The sequence below is a fragment of the Gavia stellata genome, chromosome 9 (assembly GCF_030936135.1).
Source record: "Gavia stellata isolate bGavSte3 chromosome 9, bGavSte3.hap2, whole genome shotgun sequence".
Taxonomy (NCBI): domain Eukaryota; kingdom Metazoa; phylum Chordata; class Aves; order Gaviiformes; family Gaviidae; genus Gavia; species Gavia stellata.
In genome coordinates, this window is record NC_082602.1 from 30,604,471 (window position 1) to 30,628,475 (window position 24,005).

General features: G+C 43.4%; 1 protein-coding gene across 1 annotated transcript; it reads left to right on the plus strand.

Moving 5' to 3' along the window:
* The first annotated feature begins 2,875 nt into the window (after positions 1-2,875).
* TECTB (tectorin beta) lies at positions 2,876-12,448 on the plus strand. Its single transcript, XM_009821160.2, has 10 exons — positions 2,876-2,951; positions 4,841-5,031; positions 5,457-5,599; positions 5,681-5,753; positions 8,292-8,395; positions 8,475-8,558; positions 8,751-8,913; positions 10,887-10,956; positions 11,876-11,908; positions 12,396-12,448. Exons 1-10 carry the CDS (start codon positions 2,876-2,878, stop codon positions 12,446-12,448), a joined length of 990 nt encoding a protein of 329 aa, XP_009819462.2.
* The last annotated feature ends 11,557 nt before the right edge of the window (positions 12,449-24,005 follow it).

A 24,005-nucleotide genomic window follows, 5' to 3' on the forward strand; every position in this document is an offset into this window, starting at 1 on the left:
AGAAGGACACTGAGGTGCTGGAGCGTGTCCAGAGAAGGGCGACGAAGCTGGTGAGGGGTCTGGAGCACAAGTCTTATGAGGAGCGGCTGAGGGAACTGGCATTGTTTAGCCTGGAGAAGAGGAGGCTGAGGGGAGACCTTATCGCTCTCTACAATTACCTGAAAGGGGGTTGCAGAGAGGTGGGTGTTGGTCTCTTCTCCCAGGTGACCAGTGACAGGACTAGAGGAAATGGCCTCAAGTTGCGCCAGGGGAGGTTCAGGCTGGATATTAGGAAAAAGTTCTTTACTGAGAGAGCAGTGAAACATTGGAACAGGCTGCCCAGGGAGGTGGTGGAGTCACCCTCACTGGAGGTGTTCAAGGAGCGTGTGGATGTGGCATTGTGGGATGTGGCTTGATGGGCATGGTGCTGTGTGGTGTGGGTGGGTTGTTTTTGGTGTGGGTTGTGGTGTGTTTTGTGGTTTGTGGGTGGTTTTGGTTTTTTGTGGGTGTGTGGGGGGTTTTTTTGGTTTTTTTTTTTTTGGTTGGACTTGATGATCTTACAGGTCTTTTCCAACCTTAGTGATTCTGTGATTCTGTGATTCTGTAATGCCATCTGGCTTGAGACACTCCTTGTAGTCTGGATTTAGAACACTGAATGTTCTCCTGAAAGTGGGTCCATAAACCTCACCCACAGGAACACCCACAGGAGAGCTGCAAACTCATTGCCCAGCATCTCAGGTTAAGGTCAGGGCCACTGTTCTCTGGCATCCCTCTCCCTCCTCCCTCAAAACCTCCAGACTAATGTCAACTGGAAAAAGCTTTACTGCTGCATAACTTCATATACCAAAAGTTGCTTGAGAGAGGGCAGACTCGCACCATAACCCTGCCATGGATGGGGCAGAATGAGGCCCCATAGAAGGAGACACCAAAATCACCTCTGAGGAGCCCCACAGGACTGGGTCCCACAGGCGAGGTCAGTGAGATCCTCAGTGTTTTGTGATTCAAGCCAGAGATCAGAGCATATGTAAGTCAACAGCACTTGGATCTGGGTGGATACACACATGCCCAAAGTTGAGGTCATGCCATCTTACATGGCAAGACTGTTTATGGCCCGTGTTTTTTATGCAGGCATGTAAAATAGCAGTAGCATACTCATGTCCTGTTTCTGGGCCTACCACTAAAAGCTAACACAAACAGGATGTAATAGGTCACCAGAACATCTTAGCAGCTGACCAAGACTGTCATATGGCAACCACATGACTGATGGTCATACGAAGAGCAAATTTGTTTCAGTTTTCTGTGCAATGGTCAATTTTGCACATTCTATAGTGTAATAGTTAATGAATATTACATAGTCTTACACACACATAGTATTATGCAGTAGAATTACATAGCATGATACTTAGGCTTATGGAAGAGCCTACCTAAACTCAGATTACATGCCTGTGAACTTTTAGAAAAAATAAGTAAATAAAACAACCCCAAAGGTGGTATATCATCTGTGGAAATTACCTTTGTCCACTTGACATTGTCAAGAAGCCACTCAAGACAGGCATCTAATTCCTATAAAACCCTATAAATACAATTTCACTGAATTCTAGAAGGCAGCTGTTGTTTTACCTCTGCAGAAATTCTGCATTTCCCTAAAACAAAAATTTTGTGCCAGTTATATACCTTCAGCAGGTTTCTGTTCAATTATTTTCAAGATCTGTAAAAAGCCACCACAGAAAGTCTTCTAAAAATCAAATAGCAGCAATACAGTCCCATCTAGGAGAAGAGAACTGCTTTTCTATAACTCTTTTTTTTCCTCCCACACTGGACAATACTGGCGGGTTGAGATTTAACCAGAGATGGGCTCCTTTTACAAGATTGCTTATATAAAGCGAAGATAACACTAGCTGGGTTCATTTGAAAGAGGACATCTTGGGACGAGCCGACAGTGCAGCTATTGGAATAAGACCGGAGTGAAAATCTGAAATACTTAGCCTCTTCCTGTCTCGTAGGTATTATACTTAATTTCTTGTAGAATGCATAGGATTATAATTAGAAGGAACTGTCACTGAAATGTATTGTATGAGCATTTTATAAATATATATTTTTGAATAGAGGCTGAGTGAGAATGTTGAAATTTATTCTTTTTGTTGGAAATACTTAATCAGGAAGATTTTTTTTCTTTACCTAAATGATATTTGTTACTTCTGACAGTCTGCTCAGTGATGTGTATAGGAGGGCAGACACTGAAGAGTGTCTACAAAGGGAAAATATGAGAATTCCAGTCCCAATGCCACAGGCTCTATATGCTTCTCCCTGTGGGAAACAGCTTGCAGGTTTGAGGCCCGAAGTGAAAACATTAATTACTGCTATGTATGTTCTCCTGAAAACTCATTATTTAGTAGTAAAGGAGAAAATGTGTAATTTGCCAAACCTGAACTACATGAAGTTAAGATCAGGATAGCCATCAACACAGAGAATAGTTTCAGCATTAAATTTATAAGCACAATATCTATGTTATTGCATCGTATTTCTTCTAGTAATTTCTATTCTCTCTTTTTTCAGATCCCCTTGTTTCAGTTTCATTTGGTATATACTAACACTTTAGGTTTAGACTCTTTAAAAGAACAAAGAAAACCTAGAATAATTCAAAGCCACCACTAAACTAAAATAGTAAATTTGTCAAAATAGTGACCCAGTGGTAATAATGGTCTTGGAAATATTTATCCAGTAGATGCAATTAAGTTGTGCGACAGAATATCGGTAATGTTATTTCTTTCTCTCTGCAAGGACATGTTTAACAGTAGCTGTAGTTTTGGGTCTACACCCGAAGCATTTTTTTTTATTTCCAATTTTAAAGACAATTTCAGCTTTTATTCTCTGTGTCCGCAGATCATTGCAAGAAATGGTGACTCTTACTATTTATCTGCTGGTCATCTTGGCTCAAGCTATCGCGGGGCCTTGCAATCCAAATAAAGCAGGTAAAATAACTTAAGTCTCCTATGATCTTCTCTTGTAATTAAGCTGCCAAAGAGGTTTTTTCTACTTAAAAGTGGAAAGGTTTTTCTTCAGAAACTTAAACTGTGGATTCTGGAGGGCTAATCCTTACATTTCTTTTATTGATCTGCTTTCAGCTAGCACTGTAAAGCAAGCACCGCTAAACTCCTAGCCCCACGGAGAATTAGGCATATGCTTAACTCCGTGCAATAATCATAGCACAATAAAGTTAAGCACAAGCAGAATTCAGGCATAAAATGGCAAAGAAAACCACAACGATTAGAAATTATCCACAATAGCACTGGCTAGATGCAACAGAACTTCGCTGCCCAAGCAAAGAAAACCACAACGATTAGAAATTATCCACAATAGCACTGGCTAGATGCAACAGAACTTCGCTGCCCAAGCTGGGCTTTAGTCCCACCGACTGCAATCAGATGACTAGTGGTGAATGAACGTGCTGGGCTGAACTCCTGAACTACCTTGCTATCTTAAAAGATCATTGAAGCTAAGGCTCTAATTGCACACTGATTTCTGCCTAGAAACTCAAATGATCTGGTGCCAGACAGACCTGTAATGTAGACTGGACTACAATTAAGAAACGTGCTTTAGAAATGTGTTGGAATACGCCTCAATATAGAGTGTTTGCTTGGTATGTGTGTGACTGGTGTCAGAATACTGCCAGTAATTTCATGGTATATCTTAAGTATTTGGCCCTCTAGCCATTTATTTCAGTACCTTCATTTGCACAAGCAGTTTCTCTGAACTGCAGGAATTTTCATAGCTGTAAAGTTGCCAGAGTTACAAATGTGACCATCGACACAAGCAGAATCAGCCTGTGTGCACTGAAGGTTTGTTTACCAGAAAGGAGTGAGTTGTTAAGGTCCCTATTTGACTTACCTTGAGTATTCCCTAACCTTCTGCAGATATGGAAAGGCTGCAAAATCAGTTTTTTATCATAAAAATGAGAGTGTCAAGGGCTTGAAAAGAAATAATTGAATAATTCCATGTAGGGTGTCTTTTTTCTGACTGTAGTAATTGGAAATCTTCCCCAATTTTCAGGTCACTAATGGTTAGTCAATATTTGCCCTTTAAGTTTCCATCAGACATTCAAAGTCGCACTGCCTGATTCTCTTTGAAAAATGTCCAATTCTGCTATCATGAAGCAATCAGTCTGTAAGTTATGATGTTCAATTTTCATCGCTGTGTCAGCAATCACCATGTTTGGAAACATATTGCACTGCTATTAACTATTGCTGTTAACTATTGCTGTTAACAGGGCTAGGCTTTTCAGTTCATTTATTATTGCCATTAACAGCCCTGGCCTTTTAGGTTCATTTTTAGATCTTAGCTTTTAACTTGAGAATTCTAAAAATTCAGTTTGCACTGGCACTCTCAATACCAGCACAAGAAGAGAAAGGGCAGAGTATGTGTTGTGGCCTAGATCCAACACCACTACAAAAAGACACACATATACTGAAACCTAACAAAAAACTTCACCCGTACTATTTTTACAGAGTCAGTGGTGTTACAGAAGCAAGCTCTGCAGCACAATCTGACAGATTTCAGTGCAGCAATGTTTCATTTCAGGTTTCTCAGCAGTGTCTCTGCTCCTCAATCAGCTACTCCAGAAAGGTAAAAAATTTACATGAAGTTCTGCATTGATTAGAAGGCAAATGCCAAACTCTTCCAAAGAGGCCAGAATTTAACAACCCAAAGGTCAGTTTTGTGCAGCAAAAGCCACTCATGTTAGGGGACCTTCCAGCACACACCCCTGCTCACAGAAGTTTAATCCCAATGGAAAGTGCAGACCCGCCTCTTTGAAAGAAAACCATCACTGAATATCACTCTAGGTGTATTCTTTTCCTTTCAGATGTAATTCTGGTATACTGCTATCCTAAAACCATCATTACCAAAATTCCAGAGTGTCCTTATGGATGGGAGGTTAATCAGTTGGCACTTGGAGGCATTTGCTACAATGGGATCCACGATTCGGGATATTACCAATTCATAATCCCGGACCTGTCACCTAAAAACAAATCATACTGTGGGACGCAGTCAGAGGTAAGACTATCAAGGTCAACGTTTCTGAGCTGGACTGGACTCAGAAATTGGCTGGACTCACTAGAGAGAGTCCCATTTGCTTCAGCTTGGAGTGGGCTTTAAGTACTGATGGAAGGAGGAGGCAAATTCAGTATCAGGGAGAAGGAAAAATCAAATAGTTGTGCTTTGCATCTACAGGCAAAATACTTGCAGGCTTAGTGATATTAGTCTGTGTGTTAGTCGCCCATTTGCACCTGTATTACACAGAACATCTATATAGTAAGGCATATATATAGGCAGCACAGCATATAAAGAGCTAAAAACCACATTTCCTTGGGGATGGTGTTTTGTAACCAGATGGAGTCTTCATGTTTCAAAGTATGAAGTTGTTCTTGATGCCTCAAAGACTCAGTACTGCCTACATTTCTCTGTCTTGCCATCCACAGTTTAAGAACCCCATTTATCACTTCTACAACTCCATCGTCTCCAATGACTCCTCGGTAATTGTGAAGAGCCAGCCTGTGAATTACTCATTCACCTGCACATACAATGCCAACTACCTGGTGAACCAGGCTGCCTTTGACCAAAGGTATGTCCTCTTCTGGGAGTGTGCCTCACCCTGTTTTCAGCACCACGTCTCACTCATACAGAAACTTTGTTATGTCCCCAGGGTGGCCACCGTCCATGTGAAGAATGGAAGCTCCGGCTCATTTGAAAGTCAGTTGTCTCTCAACTTCTACTCTGTAAGCGCTCTTTGCCACCCAGCTTTTCGCCTTCACCTTCCACAGGCTTCAACCTAAGGGCTGGAAAAAAGGGCTGCTGCTCCTGACTTTTATGTGTCATGCAGCACATTACTAGCTTGGAACAGATAATTACAGTGGGGTTTGCAGGGGTCCTTGTTTTTGCTAATTAACAGGGATATACTTAAACTGAACAGAGCAAACACATGCCAACTGTTCTTTTAATCCCTCCAAATCAGGCAGATTTTTCTGCTGAGAGGTGCATTTCTAACACGCTGACAGGCTTTATAAGAAAAAGCAAAACTTGTTTGTAGCCCCACTCGAAGAGGAGCACGCATCTGCAGGCACTGCTGCTATGACATAGTCTCTACAGATACAGCAAAGCTCCATGCATTTCTCTTGCAGTTTGCTTCCTGGTCCTCACCCAACAGATATTTCATGTTCCCCAGAGACCTTTAGGTCGTGCTGGAATTTTTTTTCCAACGAAGTATCATCCCTGTATATCAGGCCAATCTTTTAAAACATCCCTCCCCTCCCCACAACCCTGCTGTGCTGCTGAAGCAGCCAGCTCCTGATCCTGGAGTCTTTTTTTCTGTCAAAGCACAGTCAAAAGCACCAAAGCCGCCTCCCTATTTTAGCAGAGCTAGAAAAAGCACAACTAATAACATACTGTGTTAAACTTATAGGCCAGGTAGAGGGAGTGTTTAATGCAAGGTGGACTGATGGAAATCTCTCCCACACACCCTGCATTTTGGGCACCAACTGATCACTATAAACATTTTGGCAGCCTTGGGATGCCATATGAAAACCCCTGTGGTCTTTTTTCTGATATATGGCACACTGGTAGTATACCCTGGCAAGGTCCGAGGAGGTATGACACTGCTCCTGTCAACTCCTGACAGAATTGGCTGCAAAAACAGATGATGGACAGTGAGCAATGGATCTCTGGTACTATATTTTTGGCAAATGACTGTTTTGTTCTAATGGCCACAAGGCTTCCAGGAGTCAAGAAGGGAGTGGCTGAACTGTTACTAATACATTTTCCCACTGAGCACAAGTACAGAACAACCTCAGAAAGATAATAGACCACTCCTTTGTTATTTTGTTCACATTTTCACTGGGGAGAAAAGGTTAATTTCAATGAAATGTTCTTTCTTTTTTTTTTCCTGGCCAAATGGAAAGAAAAGATTTATTTTGCCTTGCTATTCATCTGCACTGCTGCCTGACACAGCCCTCTGCCTCCGGTGGGCCATACTTCCAGGTGCTTCATGTGCCCATTTCCTCATCCAGAAGCAGCACCCAAGCTGCAGTGTAACCCAGTGGAAACACTTCAGTCTCCCCTGCCCTTTAGTCTGTGACATACCATTAACAGCAAAGGACTGTGAAGCAGCATGAGGGGCTGGAGCCTGGATGGAAATCGGACCTTCAACACTGAAACCTGTTGTGAAGAAAAGCAAGATAGTACCCTAAAACAGTGTAGAGCAATAGTTTGGAAAAAGAAGAACTATACCATGTTCAACTCATTTTAGCACAAGGACTGATAAGGTTATTGTGACAGTACTTCTGCCAGTTCTCTCCTTCAGGAGAAATCTTTGGTTAAATGAGAATTTCTCAGGGCACTTAACAGCCATGGATCACTAATCTAAACACAGCCTTGAGCCTTAACTTCAGTGCATCCAATCTATCAGATGTTGCAGTGGGAATACTGTAGTGCCACCTCGCCGTGTAGGCGAGAAAAGGTACATAAGAAAATCAGTACCAGGGAAGTGAGCAAGTATATCAGGGAAAGGCAGTCCAACAGCTCCAGAAATACATACCCCCGAATCCTGCTGTGTAGATTTAACTAAGTAAACCATAGCTGCTATGACTAAACATGTTACTCTTGATATAGCTTCGTTATGATCTTATGCAATAAAAAGCAGCGGGATTTAAGGTAGCTACTTCAGTGTATTTGTAACCAAACTTTTTCACCTGAGCACCACACACTACTACTTTGAGCAGGCTGGCTTTTTAGTGGATGAATGACTATAGCTGGCAGAGCTCTTCCTGCACACTCATGCCCCCTCAGCTCTCACCATGCTAGCCACCACAAGTATAAATCACAGAGTGCTGAACCTTTGCTTATGGGCATGTGATTTCTGCTTGTCTTCATTCCTTTTCTCCCACACGTGGCCGTCTCCCAACCCCATTCGCATTCCATACAGTCATCTCCAGTCTCTCACTCCCACCAGCTTCCCCCACCACCTCTGGTGTACCAGAAGAAGCAGCAAGCTTGCTTCCCACCCATGCTGTGATATAACGTATACTGCAACCCAAATAACATCAAATTCTGTCACTTATTATAAGCCAAACATTAACAAAAATATTTTTAAACACCATCTTGGGCTTGCAATAGTCCTACTACTAGGTGTAGAGTTTGGAGCTTGCAGGTAATAAGAACCCAGACTTTTGGAGTCCATCTCTCCAGAGCTGTCTGAAGTTGCCACGTGCCTTTGCTTTGCATGTTACTAGTAACGTATGATGTCTTTTTGTCTTTCAAAGAATGCCAAGTTTTCAAGTATAAAAGAAGCCCCTTTCATCGTTGAAACATCAGAAATTGGTTCTGACATATTTGCTGGAGTGGAAGCTAAGGGCTTAAGTGACAGGTAGGCAAGGGAAGGAGTAATAATTAATTAACTGGCAATCAGGACATTCCTTGCTAATCTGGGGTTTGTGTCTCCCCAGGTTCAAAGTTGTTCTCAACAACTGCTGGGCAACTCCCTCCTCGGAGTATTTCTACCAGATCCACTGGCCTCTGATCACCAAGGGGTAGGTGCCAGTAAGAGCCGGGGGAGCACCTCTGCCCAGCTCAGCCCCGAGGATGACAGAAAGCTGGGGGATGAGGGGGCAAAAGAGAAGCTGACCCACAGCAGGGCAAATGCATCCATCAGTCCGCGACCTCAGGAGACGTTTCACTGAAGCCATGTATGCTCTGACACTGCTTCTCCATGCACAACACAGGTGTGCCACAGACAACTCCATCCTTGTGCATGAGAATGGAAAAACGAGCCGCGCAACGTTCCAGTTCAATGCTTTCCGCTTCCGTAACATCCCCAAGCTGTCCAAGGTCTGGCTGCACTGCGAGACACACGTCTGTGACAGCGAGAAGTTCTCCTGCCCGGTGGTAAGGCCTCCCTCCCCGAGAAACTCGTGGTGCTAAATTTAGACAGAGGATGTTGAGATGTCGGGTGCAGAGCCAGTGCCAGAGCTTTCAGTAGATGGAGCCACTGCCATGCGTGAACCTGAGTGGCCAGCCATGCACCCCAACCCCTGTCCTGCTACAGGCACTGTACGCAACATTGGGCAACTTGTTTAAAAGTATTGAGAAATAACGTAGCGCTTTAAAAACTCAGTGCTTATCAATATCCCAGACTACAGTCCTGTCTGACAAACAGCTACATAAGCTTGGTAAAAAGGAGAAAGTAGAGCTTTTTCCATTTTACCAAATATCTCGGTGCTGAGGGCACCCTGGGGGCAGTGGCAGAACCTGGCTCAAAGCTCACTGCTAGTCAAACGAAACCTCCCAGTCCACCTTCCCAGGGAAAGTCCTCTCTGCTATCCTGCAGGGCTGCAGTAAGTTACTGCTCTTGCAGCCATCCTATTCTACATGAAATACATAAATTGACACTGGAGCAGGAACTGAGGTCGAACTGTAGGTTCCTGTGACCTTAGGTAGGAATGAGGTGGGGGTGCTATACATGCATTTATTTAGCATGGGGAGGTGCACAGTGCTTACACCAACTGATGCAAGGGTGAGGGTTACTAAAGTGTCTTTCTTTAAAGACTTCTCTCTCCCTCCCTCACTAAATCAGAGCTTTGCTATTCTTTATCTCATGCAATGAATGTGTCATTACTATAAAATGAAGTCAAATTTTATTTAACCTGAAATGAAAGCCCAAAATACTCCTTGGCCGACACACTGTTGTTTCAGCAACAAATATTTCTGGAGAAGAGAAAGCATCACTCCTGGTGAAATCAACTTTTCTTTCTAAACCCTTTCTCAGTCCAGGAGCCAAATTAAGATAACAGTTTATTACCCAGCCTCAGTGCTAAGCAGGGGGCACTGATTTGTGCAAAACTTGCAGGTTTGACAAAAATGCATTGTTAAAAAAATTCTAAGTTTCAAAGGCAAAAGAAAAAAACTCTGGGCTTGGTTTTTATTGTTTGTTTTTAAAGGTTTCTTCAGCTTTTTATCTAGCCACAGATCAGGGTTAAAAGAAAACACAAAACCCGTACTCCATATCTGCATTTCTGATGGTACTGCCAAACATCTACATCATCCTTTCAGGCACAGGGTGGAATTCCTTCCTCACCCTCCAGCATAGGATAATTGCTTGATCAGGATAACATCCCTCAAGTCTGCTTCCAACCCAAAAATGCAGCTGGTGGTCTGCTGCAATTAAGGTTGAACCAAGCTGAGGGTCTATGCTTACCAGCAACTCATAACCAGAATATCACAAGCTGAGTTTGTAAAAAAAAAAAAAAAAAAAGCCCACAGCTGGGGATCTGCAAAGGTCAGGGGACGGACAAGGACCTTTAATCTGTAGAGCACTGCCTCCAATACAGACTTTGTCAGCTGTGACAGGCATCATTAGTGCTGGACATGAAATGATCTATATGGAAGGGATTTGGTGCTTCCTGTTTCTACCCAATGGGCAACAATTATAATTATCAACAAACAACAACAGTAGCCTTCACAGAGGTCACAGGTTAAATAGATGGAGCTCAGCTCCCCCCTTCCTTCTTGACAGGAGTTTAAGGCAGGGTGGAAAGGGCAGCCCAGGAGGACCTATGATTAGCAAGCGGACACCCATCTGGGCTCCTGCCATCTCACAACTGAAAAGAGCAGTTACATTGACAGGCACTGTAAGGGCTGTGGCACAGCGAAATCCTCAGAAAATGCACTGTAAAGACTCTCCTTAAATCTCTCCTGCACCAAAAAAACCCAATAATGACAGGAAAAAAAATCCCTGGAAAATATGCAGCAATATTGACACAGATTTAATTTCCTTGATTGGAAACATGAGAATTGGGTTTGGATTTTTTAATTATTTTTAATTTTTTTGGTTCACGTGGCTTTCTCTCTGATCTCTTGAGACATGTGACAAACGAAAACAGCGCATGGAACAAACCGGAGGTGTTTTAGTGGCGGAGATCGATGTACACAGTAAGCAACTAGGTTTCTGGGGTGTTTCTCCCTTTGGGAAGCAATGAAGTTGGGAGCCACCCGTGGCTCACAGCGTAGGAGCAAGCAGAAGCCCTCTGCCAGAGCCCTTTCCCCCATGGCAGCAGGAGTCTTGAACAGAAGTTGGTCCCCTCCAGGCTTGGGGCTCTGGCAGCAGACCTCAGCGAAACTCTCCTCATTTACAAAGTGAGTAAACGCACCCATTTGGCATTAATGGTAAATGCCCAAACCACTTACACACCAAGTTAGCAATGTAAACTCTGCTCACCTGCATTTGACCTCAGCAACAGCCCAGACAAGCTCTGAAAGGTTGCACGTGAGCGGGAGAGAGGTCAGGCTTAGGAGCAGCAGGGAAGTTTTTCTCTACACCGTGGGTTGCTACTTCAGCATGCCCATAACTCTGGTAGGTTAACCGTTCATGCCTATTCCTCCTGATACACAAATTGAACTGCCATCAGGTTTCCCCGTTATAAAACAACGCCTGTTTCCTCTAACTGCTGCCTCCAGAAGGCACCAGGAATTTCTCCCTGAGATGGTTTAATTCTGCAGATCCAGCACATGTTTTGAAACAGGTCCTTGGACAAGGTATGTCTAAATTATGTTTTCACTAAAGCCCGTTATACTAGTTTATCAACTACATCCACACCAACCTCAAAGCCAATTTAAAATTACAAATACACATAGAGCAGCATTATTACAATTCAGTATGTTATACTAGTAAAACCCCATCAATTTTAGAAGATAAAAGAACTGAGGATCCTTTTATAACTTCAGACAGTAAAGCCAAGAGGAAGAAATACCCAGAATTTGCTTTGTTCTGCTTTTACAAAGCACGCTGGTGCACTTTGCCCTATTTTAAACATGCCATCCCAATGTTAACTTTTTCTCTTATTTTACACAGGCAAAGGTTTATCCAGATTTTACACACTCTCAGGTAAATAGCAAAATACAACAATGAAAATATCAATCCCAAATATGGATTTTGAGTGACTCTGTCAACATAAAACCCATAGCTCAAAGAAAGAGCTGAAAAATCCAGTAAATCTGACAGAAAGGGAAATATTTCAAAATCAAATTTTATTTCTCAACATTATACACTTTGTTTTCCTCCTTTTGGTACATCTCTCACTCTGGACAATAAAATCATACCAATAACTTCCAATACGGAACACTACTTTCTCTTATTTTCGCACCCTCTTCCCAAAAAGGAACAAGCATGTTTCACCGGATTAACAGAGATGTCTGAAAGCATTTCAATTTGGAGAGGATTTGAAAAAGGCCTTTCAAAGCCTGTTTGTTAAAACTTGATATGGTGACAGAGCCACATTAGGGGCATGCTGTTGCATTGATGGGGGTGGGAAGAGAACATGAAAGGCAGCTGACAGGGAACTACTCACATTTAGTCTGTGTTTCTCTTGCAGATATCATCTTCCACCTACTCTTTGCGATTGGATTTTGTGCTGGTTTACTATAAAACACAGCCTCGCTGTGTTTCTTAACTTTTCCCAATCCTGTTTGGACCTGGACTTCTTTACTAAAGATGTTTATTTTACAGACAAAAAACGAAAGTCACAAAAAATCCTTGTGCACCATTTTACCAGATAAATAAAACATTCCATGAGCTTTGTGCCTCAAATACTGGAGAATCCCAAAGCACATTTGCCTCTCCTCAGTCTCTACAGGCATTTTAAACTAGTGAAAACCCAAGGGTTATGTATTCTACTGATGACTCCTTTTAAAGAGCTGTGATGCCAACAGTATTTGTTTCTACAAGGAACATAGGGATATGCAAACTCAGCATTTTTCAACACCAAATTTATCTTCAGGGTACCCCTCCCCTGTCAGTCTCAGTGTGGTACCAAACTCCCCTCCAGGCCTGGTTTTGCAAGGTCCTAGCTTGATCTGTGAAACCTTTGAACAAGACGAAAACTAACCTAACATGTCAAGGATGGGAGAAAAGGATGCTTTTTATGTGGCAATAGTTAGAAGGTCCTCAGAATTAATTACCTGACATTTCTTTCCTGCTTCTCAGCATTGTCAGTATTGATTGGTTGGGTTAAGTAGAGTACGACACATGCTGCAGTAGGTACAATACTGTTGGGAGTAGAATGTCTTGATGACTGGACAGGCTCAGTGTTGGATAGCTGCATGATGTGGATGCAAATTAAGCACATCTGAGGTTGGAAAACAAGCTAATGAGCTTTATACTTCTTTGAAGACATAGCTGGTGTCAGATACAACAGGCTCCAGGTATTAGCTCTGTACCTGAGTAACAACAGGTATTAAACAGCAAAAAGAAATCACTAGAATGGGAAACCATGATTTCTAAAGCGCAGGAAATACCAGGACATTAAACAATTTCCCAGCAAGAATGATGGTAGATTCCTTACTTCCAGTAATTACTAAAATAATATTGAACAAAACTCTTGAAAGTGTAAGAAACATTTCTAGGCCTTGTGAAAGAGAGAACAATAACTACAGCTGTTACACTTCCTATTAATGAACACAGTAGGTGTACCTGTGTCTGTACATACTGCAGCATAAGCACATTATAGATTTTTTGTTATTGTTTGTAGAGAGGAAACCTGAATAATTCTATTAGAGTAAGGATTTTAAGCACCCTGTTCTTTTTGAAACCTCATTGTTATGAAGATAATGCACAGCTAGAACATGCATACATTACAGCCACAGTTTTCAAATACACACAGATCCTCTATTGGATGGACTCTATTTGCTCCTCTAGGTGTAATCTCAGTCCATATGTATTTATAAGTAACTGAGAAAAATAAAGCTGTTTAGAAGCTGAAATTACGGCAGACAGCATCCACCCTGAGAGCCTGCAGAAAAACGGCCCATTGTGATGGCATGCATTTAGCCATTACATACAACAGAGGGCACTCTGTTGACAGAATTGTCTTAGACAGACCAGAGTTGGAAGATCTGACATTTCCAAGTACCACTTAGTGGTACAAGTTTCTAAAGCAGAGCAGAGCTATTGCGTGTTTTGAGCACCGCAGGACGTTTTGGTCAGAGACAATGACCCTGCAGGTTTTTCTCTCCCGCTTGCTGCTTTTCCTCCCTTTCCCCTTCCCTCCTCCCACTAACACCCCAAGTTTCAATACCTGCCAAGTGGCTTTACCTCTTCAAATTCTTGTCCTTGCCAAATGAGATTAACATGTTGACTTCTTCACCAAAGCCTGTTTCTTTTGCCTTGCCTTTGCAACAGTAACTGATCTCCTATCATGGCTATTTTGTGCAGAAAGCCTTGAACTGTTTCCTTGGTAGGTTGATTAATTTTCTTCCTGATTATGCAATAAGTGTTGCTTTGGAACAAACCTTGCAGGATTGCAGCAGCTGTGAAGTGTGCCTGTGAATTCCCAGGTCACCTCCCTGCCCACTGTGGGATGGAGCCTCTGGGCATACATGTCTCCTGTATGTGTTACTGTACTGAGTGGGACTCATGCAGCCAGTGAGCTGTGGTTGCGGGATGGGCAAAGCCCTATTATCAATCCATGTCTGGATCACTATCTCCCTACAGTCCAGAAATGGTTTATTGCTAAAAAAACCCTAACAAAACACAACTGAAAATCAGCTCCCAGAGGTGACTGTGAAAAGCCCCATCTACCAGAGAAGGCAGCAACTATGAACAGGTTTTAGCTCCAGAAATACTGTTCCTTAAGAAAGCATAAGTTGTCCATCCTAAATAGCTTGCATAAAAAATATGGACTATAATTCACCTTCTTTTTTCCTAACCTGCATATGGCTTATCACTATTTATTCCACTAAATAACTATTTATGCTGCCAGTATCAGAAAACCCAGTGATTGCAAAAGATTTTAGCACAAGCTGAAGCTTGATAGACTTCATCATGTCAGATGCACTATAATGATTGATCTTTTTCATCTGGGGAGGCATGAAGATGCTTGCCTTGCTCTCTGCATCTGAAAGTCCAGCTCAAGGCTGGTCATGGAAATACAGGGAAAGGAAGGTTAGTTACAGGCAACGCAGATAGTGTGTTTAGAACCCAACATTCATTTTCCCAAAGATTACAGTTTGGTTTTGTCCCAATTATTCCTCCCATTTAGATGAACTCTAATGAGGAATGAGTTTTGACATGCTTTCCTTCTCATAGTTTAGCATCGCAATGCTGAAGCGCAAGGCCACTGAGGTCATGGCAAGAAGTAGGAGAGAAATGAACATACACAGGTGTCAAGATGGTAACAACACAGGTTGCAGCACCATATCGCTAGTACAGTAACACACATTTACACAATATTTTGTTCATTAAATATAGGTCACTTCTCACTTGCAAATGGTAAACACCATTAACCTGGGTAGCCTTTGTTTGACAGTCACTGCAGATGCAAATAATGATTAAGAAGGTCCAACCTAAATTGCCAATGAAAGAATGAGTCAGATCTAACACAAAATCAGACGTACAAACCAGCAAGCATGCCACCTATGCAAGCTGGTACTTTCCATTCTTGATGCTCTATATTTTGTGTCCCCAAGCAAGCAGTGCCGTGGCCCTGTGATTCTTTCCACTCCTGCCACCCCAGGTCCAATAGTGAAAAAGGAGCAAACTCTGAGACTGTCAAGTCAGAATTCATTATAGTCAAGCATTATGCCTTATATCCTGTACTGTGATCCCACAATTTCAAATCCAAACTTGAGAACGAAACCTCAGTAGCCGGTTATCAGAGGACATGCAACTGATTCTGCTGCAGAAATACCAGACTAGGTCTGAACTGATATGCCCACCTAGTGCACCCGCTGCTAGCTCAGCCCTGAAAGGAGTGAAGCCACATCAGGGCTGCAAACCTTCCTGGAGGGGCATCTCAACTCAGTAGCACACTGAGGTAAACATTGCATACGCTGCCAGAATTGGCAATATATTACACAATATAAACACAGGCAACATCTCAGATCTAGATAGCACGTATAGAAACTCCCCATCTTAATCCTAATTTAAACACCAACTTCATCTCTTTATTCTGTAAATCCACGACATTTTGTTTAAATGTCCCAGTCAGGCACAAAGAAAAACCCTACTTATCTCAGAATCATAGAATCATAGAATTGTTTAGGTTGGAAAAGACCTTTAAGATCATCAAGTCCAACTGTTAACCTAACACTGCCAAGTCCACCACTAAACCATGTCCCTAAGTGCCTCATCCACACGTTTTAAACACCTCCAGGGATGGTGACTCAACCACCTCCCTGGGCAGCCTGTTCCAGTGTCTGCAACCCCTTCATTGAAGAAGTTTTTCCTAATATCCAATCTAAACCTCCCCTGATGCAACTTGCGGACATTTCCTCCTGTCCTATCACTTGTCACTTGAGAGAAGAAACCAGCACCCACCTCTCTACAACCTCCTTTCAGGTAGTTGTAGAGAGTGATAAGGTCTCCCCTGAGCCTCCTTTTCTCCAGGCTGAACAACCCCAGTTCTCTCAACTGAATCACAGAATCACAGAATCACTAAGGTTGGAAAAGACCTGTAAGATCATCAAGTCCAACCATCAACCCAACACCACCATGCCCACTAAACCATGTCCTGCAATGCCACATCCACACGTTCCTTGAACACCTCCAGTGAACTGTTTCTCATAAGACTTGTGCTTGTATGAATAATATCATAAATGTCATGACTTGATACATACAAAACACATCATAGAAGTACATAGCCTGTATTAGGAGTGAACCTCCTCACTCCGTTCTGAAGATCAAATCTTTTCAAGTTATCTCCATCCAAAGGGCAGCTGTCACTCACAGGTGCAGAGGAAAACATAGCTATTGATTGATTGGACCCCACAGCCCTTTCATGTAGCATATCATTGTGGCCCTGCAAAGGTCAAGTCCAGTGGCTTCAGAGAAATGAGTAATAATTATTGCAGCCAGGCAGCCAGGCACTCAAGGCAGGGGCTAGTGTCCTGAGCTCTGTCAGAACCTGCTTTGCACCCTGAAGCATAGAGATCAGCCTGCTTCCCAATACATTTTTCTTTACTTTGCTGTTACAAGGAAAACCTAGTACCCACCTGATATCTTAGCCTGCTCTTTAAAAGCAAGTACAAAGACATGTTCCAGGTCTAAATTCTAAGAGAAATGTTGTTAAATTCCCCTATACGAAGCACACCTGCAATGCAAACAGCTGCTCTGTGGTGCAACCAGTCTCCAGCCTTCCCAGATTGCTTCCCACATTGAGCAGCCTGTGCCTCCTCTCCTGCTAAATTTTCTCTGCGTGTGGTTTCATCCACATTAACCCTCTCCTCCCACAGACTGGCTCTCTCTGGGCATTTACACACTGTGACACAAACAAAGCATTACTGGAAGGGATTCCACCCTGTTGCAAGACAGTCTGCTTTTCTGCTTACACTCACCTGCTCTAATTGAAAAGTAACATCAGCGTTTTTCTTCTGGGAGCAAACGCAGCAACATACATCAACACGCCTAAGACACAGACATTCAGGATATATATCATATTGACGTTATTGTGAAAAGACAATTAAGCCACAATAGGTAGCACAGACTTGTCAGTAACATGGCCATGAAATATGTTTTGAGAAGATCTTGCAGGTTTAAATTGCGTTGTGCTTTTTCATAAGCACATTCAGCAGAGTCCAAATGATGCAGTACTGCATGACGGGAAGTGGGGCATGTAGATCCTATTCCTTGGTGAGCACTAAAGCTGAGGTCTAATGCTAAAGCAGAAGTCTTATCACTGCATAATGTTTGCACAGCATAAATTTACATGGTGATTAATAAGCCCTGATAAGAGCATTATGAGCACTTCTCATTATCTTCACGCCCAACACTTTGCCTAGCACCTTTTAGTGAATACCTCAAAATACTCTAAAAACAGTAACTGATTAATCTGGAAGATTTAATCTTCCTTTTACAAACTGAGAAAAACTGAGGCAGAAAGAATGACATGAGCAGGTCAGGGCAGGGACGCACGCCAGATTGATACTCATTCCAGTAGAGGGGAATGTTACTGGAACAACAGAAACAGTTGTCAAGGAAAAATATGTAGCCTGATCTGATACTTCTGAGGATGAATTGTGAATTGAGAAAATTTGCAAATTTTGCATTTATTTTACCTGTATTGGAAAGAGAAATTCCATTTATACAGAAAATCAAGACAACAGATTTAAGGGTTCTGATGATACATAATTCATTATGAACCTGGTGACCCACCGTAACAAATCACAAGCAAACATAAGATAAAACTCAAAGGTTAATCGCCTGGAAGGAAGTATACACCAAGAGGTTTTACCTCACACTTGTAGTAGGTGTGCCACCATGCCTCAGTGGGTGACAATCCTTACCCTCTGATGTACCCGGACCTCCACCCCCAGCTCACAACCAGCCGGACTCGGGCTGTTCACCTGTGTGAAGGCCAATAATGCAGTTTCGGCTTCTCTCTGGGTGTATGGCCTATCTCGAAAGTCATCACAGTATTCAAGAATTTCACAGACATAATAGCTATTTCTTCAGTGTGGTTGATCCCACTGTGGATGGGTAGGCTGCTAGCCACTACATAAGCATCACCAGTGGTTTCTACCTTTAGCAACAAAAAGAAAGCACCTATTCTTATTGCATATCCTAGATGTGGGATGCAGGGTGCAAATAAATCTGAACCTTCAATCCTGCACTGACTATTTTCCAATATGTAAAATAAAAGTGGGGGGAAAAAAAACAAAAATGTTTTGAAGTTACTGCATCACAGTCCTTCACTGGACTAAACTGAAATTTTATTCAGATTTTTTTCCTAGGAGAGATCTTCAACCACTTCACAACTTTCTTTGGCAGATGGGGAAACAAGTTTCGTCCTCACACCCATTTAATAGATTATGAAAATGCATTTCCTACTAACCTGCCTACTGAGTTATTCTAGCAGAGGTACCTCTCCAAGGCCAGCAGAAGAGTCACGATGAAAGGCTTGGGGAAGGCTTGGGGAAGAGTGGCTGTAAAGCTACCCTGCGGAAAAAGACCTGGTGGTCTTTTAAGGGGGCATGGTGGTCACACAATCACAGAATCACTAAGGTTGGAAAAGACCTGTAAGATCATCAAGTCCAACCATCAACCCAACACCACCATGCCCACTAAACCGTGTCCCACAATGCCACGTCCACACATTCCTTGAACACCTCCAGTGAGGGTGACTCCACCACCTCCCTGGGCAGCTTATTCCAGTGTCTCACCACTCTCTCAGGAAAGAAATTTTTCCTAATATCCAGCCTGAACCTCCCCTGGTGCAACTTGAGGCCATTTTCTCTTGTCCTATCACTCGTCACTTGGGAGAAGAGACCAACATCCACCTCTCTGCAACCCCCTTTCAGGTAGTTGTAGAGAGCGATGAGGTCTCCCCTCAGCCTCCTCTTCTCCAGACTGAACAACCCCAGTTCCCTCAGCCGCTCCTCATCAGACTTGTGCTCCAGACCCCTCACCAGCTTTGTTGCCCATCTCTGGACACGCTCCAGCACCTCAATGTCCTTCTTGTAGTGAGGGGCCCAAAGCTGAACGCAGGATTCGAGGTGTGACCTCACCAGCGCTGAGTACAGGGGCACGGTCACCTCCCTACTCGTGCTGGCCACACTGTTTCTGATACAGGTCAGGATGCCGTTGGCCTTCTTGGCCACCTGGGCACACTGCCGGCTCATATTCAGCCGGCTGTCAATCAACACCCCCAGGTCCTTTTCTGCAGGGCAGCTTTCCAGCCACTCGTCCCCAAGCCTGTAGCGTTGTCTGGGGTTGTTGTGGCCAAAGTGTAGAACCCGGCACTTGGCCTTATTGAACCTCATACAATTGGCCTCAGCCCATCGATCCAGCCTGTCCAGATCCCTCTGCAGAGCCTTCCTACCCTCGAGTAGATCAACACTCCTGCCCAACTTGGTGTCATCTGCAAACTTGCTGAGGGACCACTCAATCCCCTCATCCAGATCATCGATAAATGTATTAAACAAGACCGGCCCCAAAACTGAGTGCTGGGGGACTCTGCTTGTCACCAGCCTCCGACTGGATTTCGCTCCATTCACCACAACTCTCTGGGCTCGGCTGTCCAGCCAGTTTTTTATCCAGCGAAGAGTGCACCTGTCTAAGCCACGAGCTGCCAGATTCTGCAGGAGAATACTGTGGGAGACAGTATCGAAGGCTTTACTAAAGTCCAGGTAGACAACGTCAACAGCCTTTCCCTCATCCACTAGATGGGTCACCTGGTCATAGAAGGAGATCAGGTTGGTCAAGCAGGACCTGCCTTTCATGAACCCATGCTGGCTTGGCCTGATCCCTTGGGTGTCCTGCACGTGCCCTGTGAGCGCCCTCAGGATGAACCTCTCCATAATCTTCCTGGCACCGAGGTCAGGCTGACAGGTCTGTAGTTCCCTGGATCCTCCTTCCAGCCCTTCTTGTAGATGGGTGTCACGTTGGCAAGCCTCCAGTCATCCGGGACCTCCCCTGTTAACCAGAACTGTTGATAAATGATGGAGAGCAGCTTGGCCACCTCCTCTGCCAGCTCCCTCAGCACCCTTGGGTGGATGCCATCAGGCCCCATAGACTTGTGAGTGTCCAGGTGGCATAGCAGGTCGTTAACTGGGGAGTTTATTTTGCTCTCCATCCTTGTCTTCCAGCTCAGGGAGCTGAATACCCTGAGGATACCTGGTCTGGCTATTAAAGACTGAGGCAAGGAAGGCATTAAGTACCTCAGCCTTTTCCTCATCCTTCGTGACAATGTTCCCCCCCGTATCTAGTAAAGGATGGAGATTCTCCTTGGCTCTCTTTTTGTTGTTAATGTATTTGAAAAAACATTTATTGTTATCCCTTACAACTGTGGCCAGATTGAGCTCTAGCTGGGCTTTTGCCTTCCCAATTCCCTCTCTACATGACCTAACGAGATCGTTGTACTCTTCTTCACTTGCCTGCCTCTTCTTCCAAAGGTGATAAACTCTCCTTTTTTTCCTGAGTCCCAGCAAGAGGTCCCTGTTCAGCCAGGCCAGTCTTCTTCCCTGCTGGCCCTTTCTACGGCACATGGGGACGGCCTGCTCCTGCGCCTTTAAGATTTCCTTCTTGAAGAACATCCAGCCTTCCTGGACCCCTTTACCCTTCAGGACTGTCTCCCAAGGGACCCTCTCGACCAGTGTCCTGAACAGGCCGAAGTCTGCCCTCTGGAAGTCCCTCTGGTTTTGCTGACCCCCCTCCTTACTTCGCCAAGAATTGAGAATTCTATAATTTCATGGTCACTAAGCCCAAGACGGCCTCCGACCATCACTTCTCTCACCAGTCCTTCTCTGTTTGTAAACAGCAGGTCAAGCAGGGCACTCCCCCGGTAGGCTCACTTACCAGCTGTGTCAGGAAGTTATCATCCACACACTCCAGGAACCTCCGGGACTGTTTCCTCTCAGCTGTGTTATACTTCCAGCAGAGGTCCGGTAAGTTCAAGTCCCCCACAAGAACAAGAGCTTGTGATGTTGGGTGTTGGGTTGATGGTTGGACTTGATGATCTTAAAGGTCTTTTCCAACCTTAATGGTTCTGTGATTCTGTGAAAGCTTTGCTATTCCATGACTATTTGCTCAATAACCAGAAAGTGCCAAACACCATGTGCTTTAAGGATGTTATAGAAGAGACTGCACAGGTCACTCAGGAGACTGACCACTTGAAGGGGGATGCTGAGAGAACACAAGTTGCAGCTCCGCCAAGCAATGAGCCGCTCTCTCCAGTCAAGCTGAAAAGAAGGAGTAAAAGGGATAATCTCTTTTGTGACCACTGTTTCTTGTTCTCCATTTCCTTCATTTGCCCTGATTTGTTTTGGATATAGGCAGAAGTTACTGAAAGCATTTTCCAAAACTTCAGTAGGAATCAAAGAAAGCGATACATGGAGATTGCTGCCCATCATGCTGACCAGCATTGCCTTCCTACTTCTTCCCCTGCTTCTAATATTCCTTTGCATCCTCTATTGGCTTTTGTTTCTGAATTTCAAGCATGTTAGAGCAACACTTTGGTTAGCAACACATTTGTACAGAGTGTCAGTCAAAAAACCCAGGCAACATTGATGACAAGAGCTCATCTACCTTCCTTTTCTCTGCCACCAACTGCATCAGTCCATCCAAATGATCAACATATTTTTCCAGTTTGCTCAGCAAGTTGTTCAAGATCCTAATGTGCCTGCTGGGGCATATACAACGAGGTCACATTTGTTTATCGGCTGGTAGCAAGCAACATAGCATATTGTGTATAGTTTCAGATTCCAGTCGTTTCCTCCTGGTGGCGGGATTTCATGGCAAGGGAGGGAAAGACTTGTCTGTTCCATATTCCAGGCCTTTGCATGAGATGCTATAGTTTGATTACACTTGGGTCCTCCTACCACATGTCTCTGCAGAATCTACATACACTGCTAATTACGTAGTCATTTCTCACGCTAGTTTAAAGGGGTAGCTTGCTGAGGGAAGAAATAATTTTCAAAGAAAATAATTTTCCGATCTGGCATAATTTAACACTGGCCTCACTGGAGCAGAATAAAGATTCATCTATTTCAAAAGCCTCCCTCTGACAGTAACCACAAGCAGCTGCTTACAGAAAGTAAAAAAGCAACAGAACACATACACAGTGAATCTCAGGGTCCCCTATAACAACCACTGTAACCTACAGGTATCTTGCAAGACACAAAGCTGTAGGCTTGCATCCTGGCCAAATTCCATCATACATTATTATATAATAAAATACTGAGATATTGAAAGGAATAAAATGCAATTACCCAAGAGAAAGAGTTGCAGGGAGGGGAGATGGAGGTTATATACTTTTTAGAAAGCACAACTGCAAAGGATGAGGCACTTTTATATATTTTATCTTTTTAGCTTATTTTGAGGCTTTTTATATATAGCAAGCTTAATGTGACCTATTTTGCTTCAAGAAGAGACTAGACAAACATTTGAAATGAGCAGGGAGAGTACTGACCACAGATACAGAAAACCAAACAGGAAGCACTCTGTCTTCTGTGATGCCTGAAGCAACCACAATCTGTATTAAAAAAAAGGGGACTAGCTTACTATTTGCCTAAATAACATGACATCTGGTTTCAACTGGGTATTAATTGTCTTCATTTCCTGCTCTAAACCACCAAACATTGTCGTGTGGGCTGTTCAGCAGCTACTATTTCCCTTCTCTACAACAGCCGCATTTGCGTGGTGAACAAACAACTCCTGCACATTTCACACGGTCTACAAAACACTTTTGATACCTGTCAGGTGAAAGGTATAACCTGTTTGTGGTAATAAGCCTTTCACAAGTGAGCAAAACTCACCCTTCATAGCTTGCTTCTCTTGACCACTTTTTCACAGACAAGAAAATTAGTCTCTGCACGGTATTTTCATCTCAACAAGCTCTTAACGTGGTGATGTTTCTTGCATTGCACTTCTCCAAACACACTGGGATGGCTGTAGGGATGAGTCCTTGATTCTGTTGATAATCTCTGAACACAGCAAGCATGATTCGTCATGATCCCAGGTCCCCATGTGGCTATCCTCATTTTAGTATTTCTCATATTTGATTGAAAATGTGTATAACAAGAAAAGGGATGTGTCCTTCCTGTAAAGGGTTTCAGCTCCCCACTTGTGAAAGCTTCCAGGCTGAGGATTGCATACTACCAGGGAACCAGTAGGAATTAGTGCCAGAACTTACACAAATAAGAATATCAAATAAGGAGAAACTGTCTTTCAAATATGCAATGGACAAGAAGATATCATATGAGTGCTTCAGATATACTGGAGAGAAAGATCAAATATGCAATGGACAAGAAGATATCATATGAGTGCTTCAGATATACTGGAGAGAAAGAGCGGTCATGGTTACTGAAACAGATATAAAACTGCCAAGGAGTTTTGCTGAGCTGCTTGAAATTTTGGGCATGGTGGAAGGGGGGGGGGGCACTTGGAAGGGTGCATGTGGTTAGGTTTTTTGGTAATAGAGTTTACAATCAGTGATAGGATCTCCATCTAGCATTAGAAATCCAATAAAGAAATTACCAGTAAGCTTATGTAA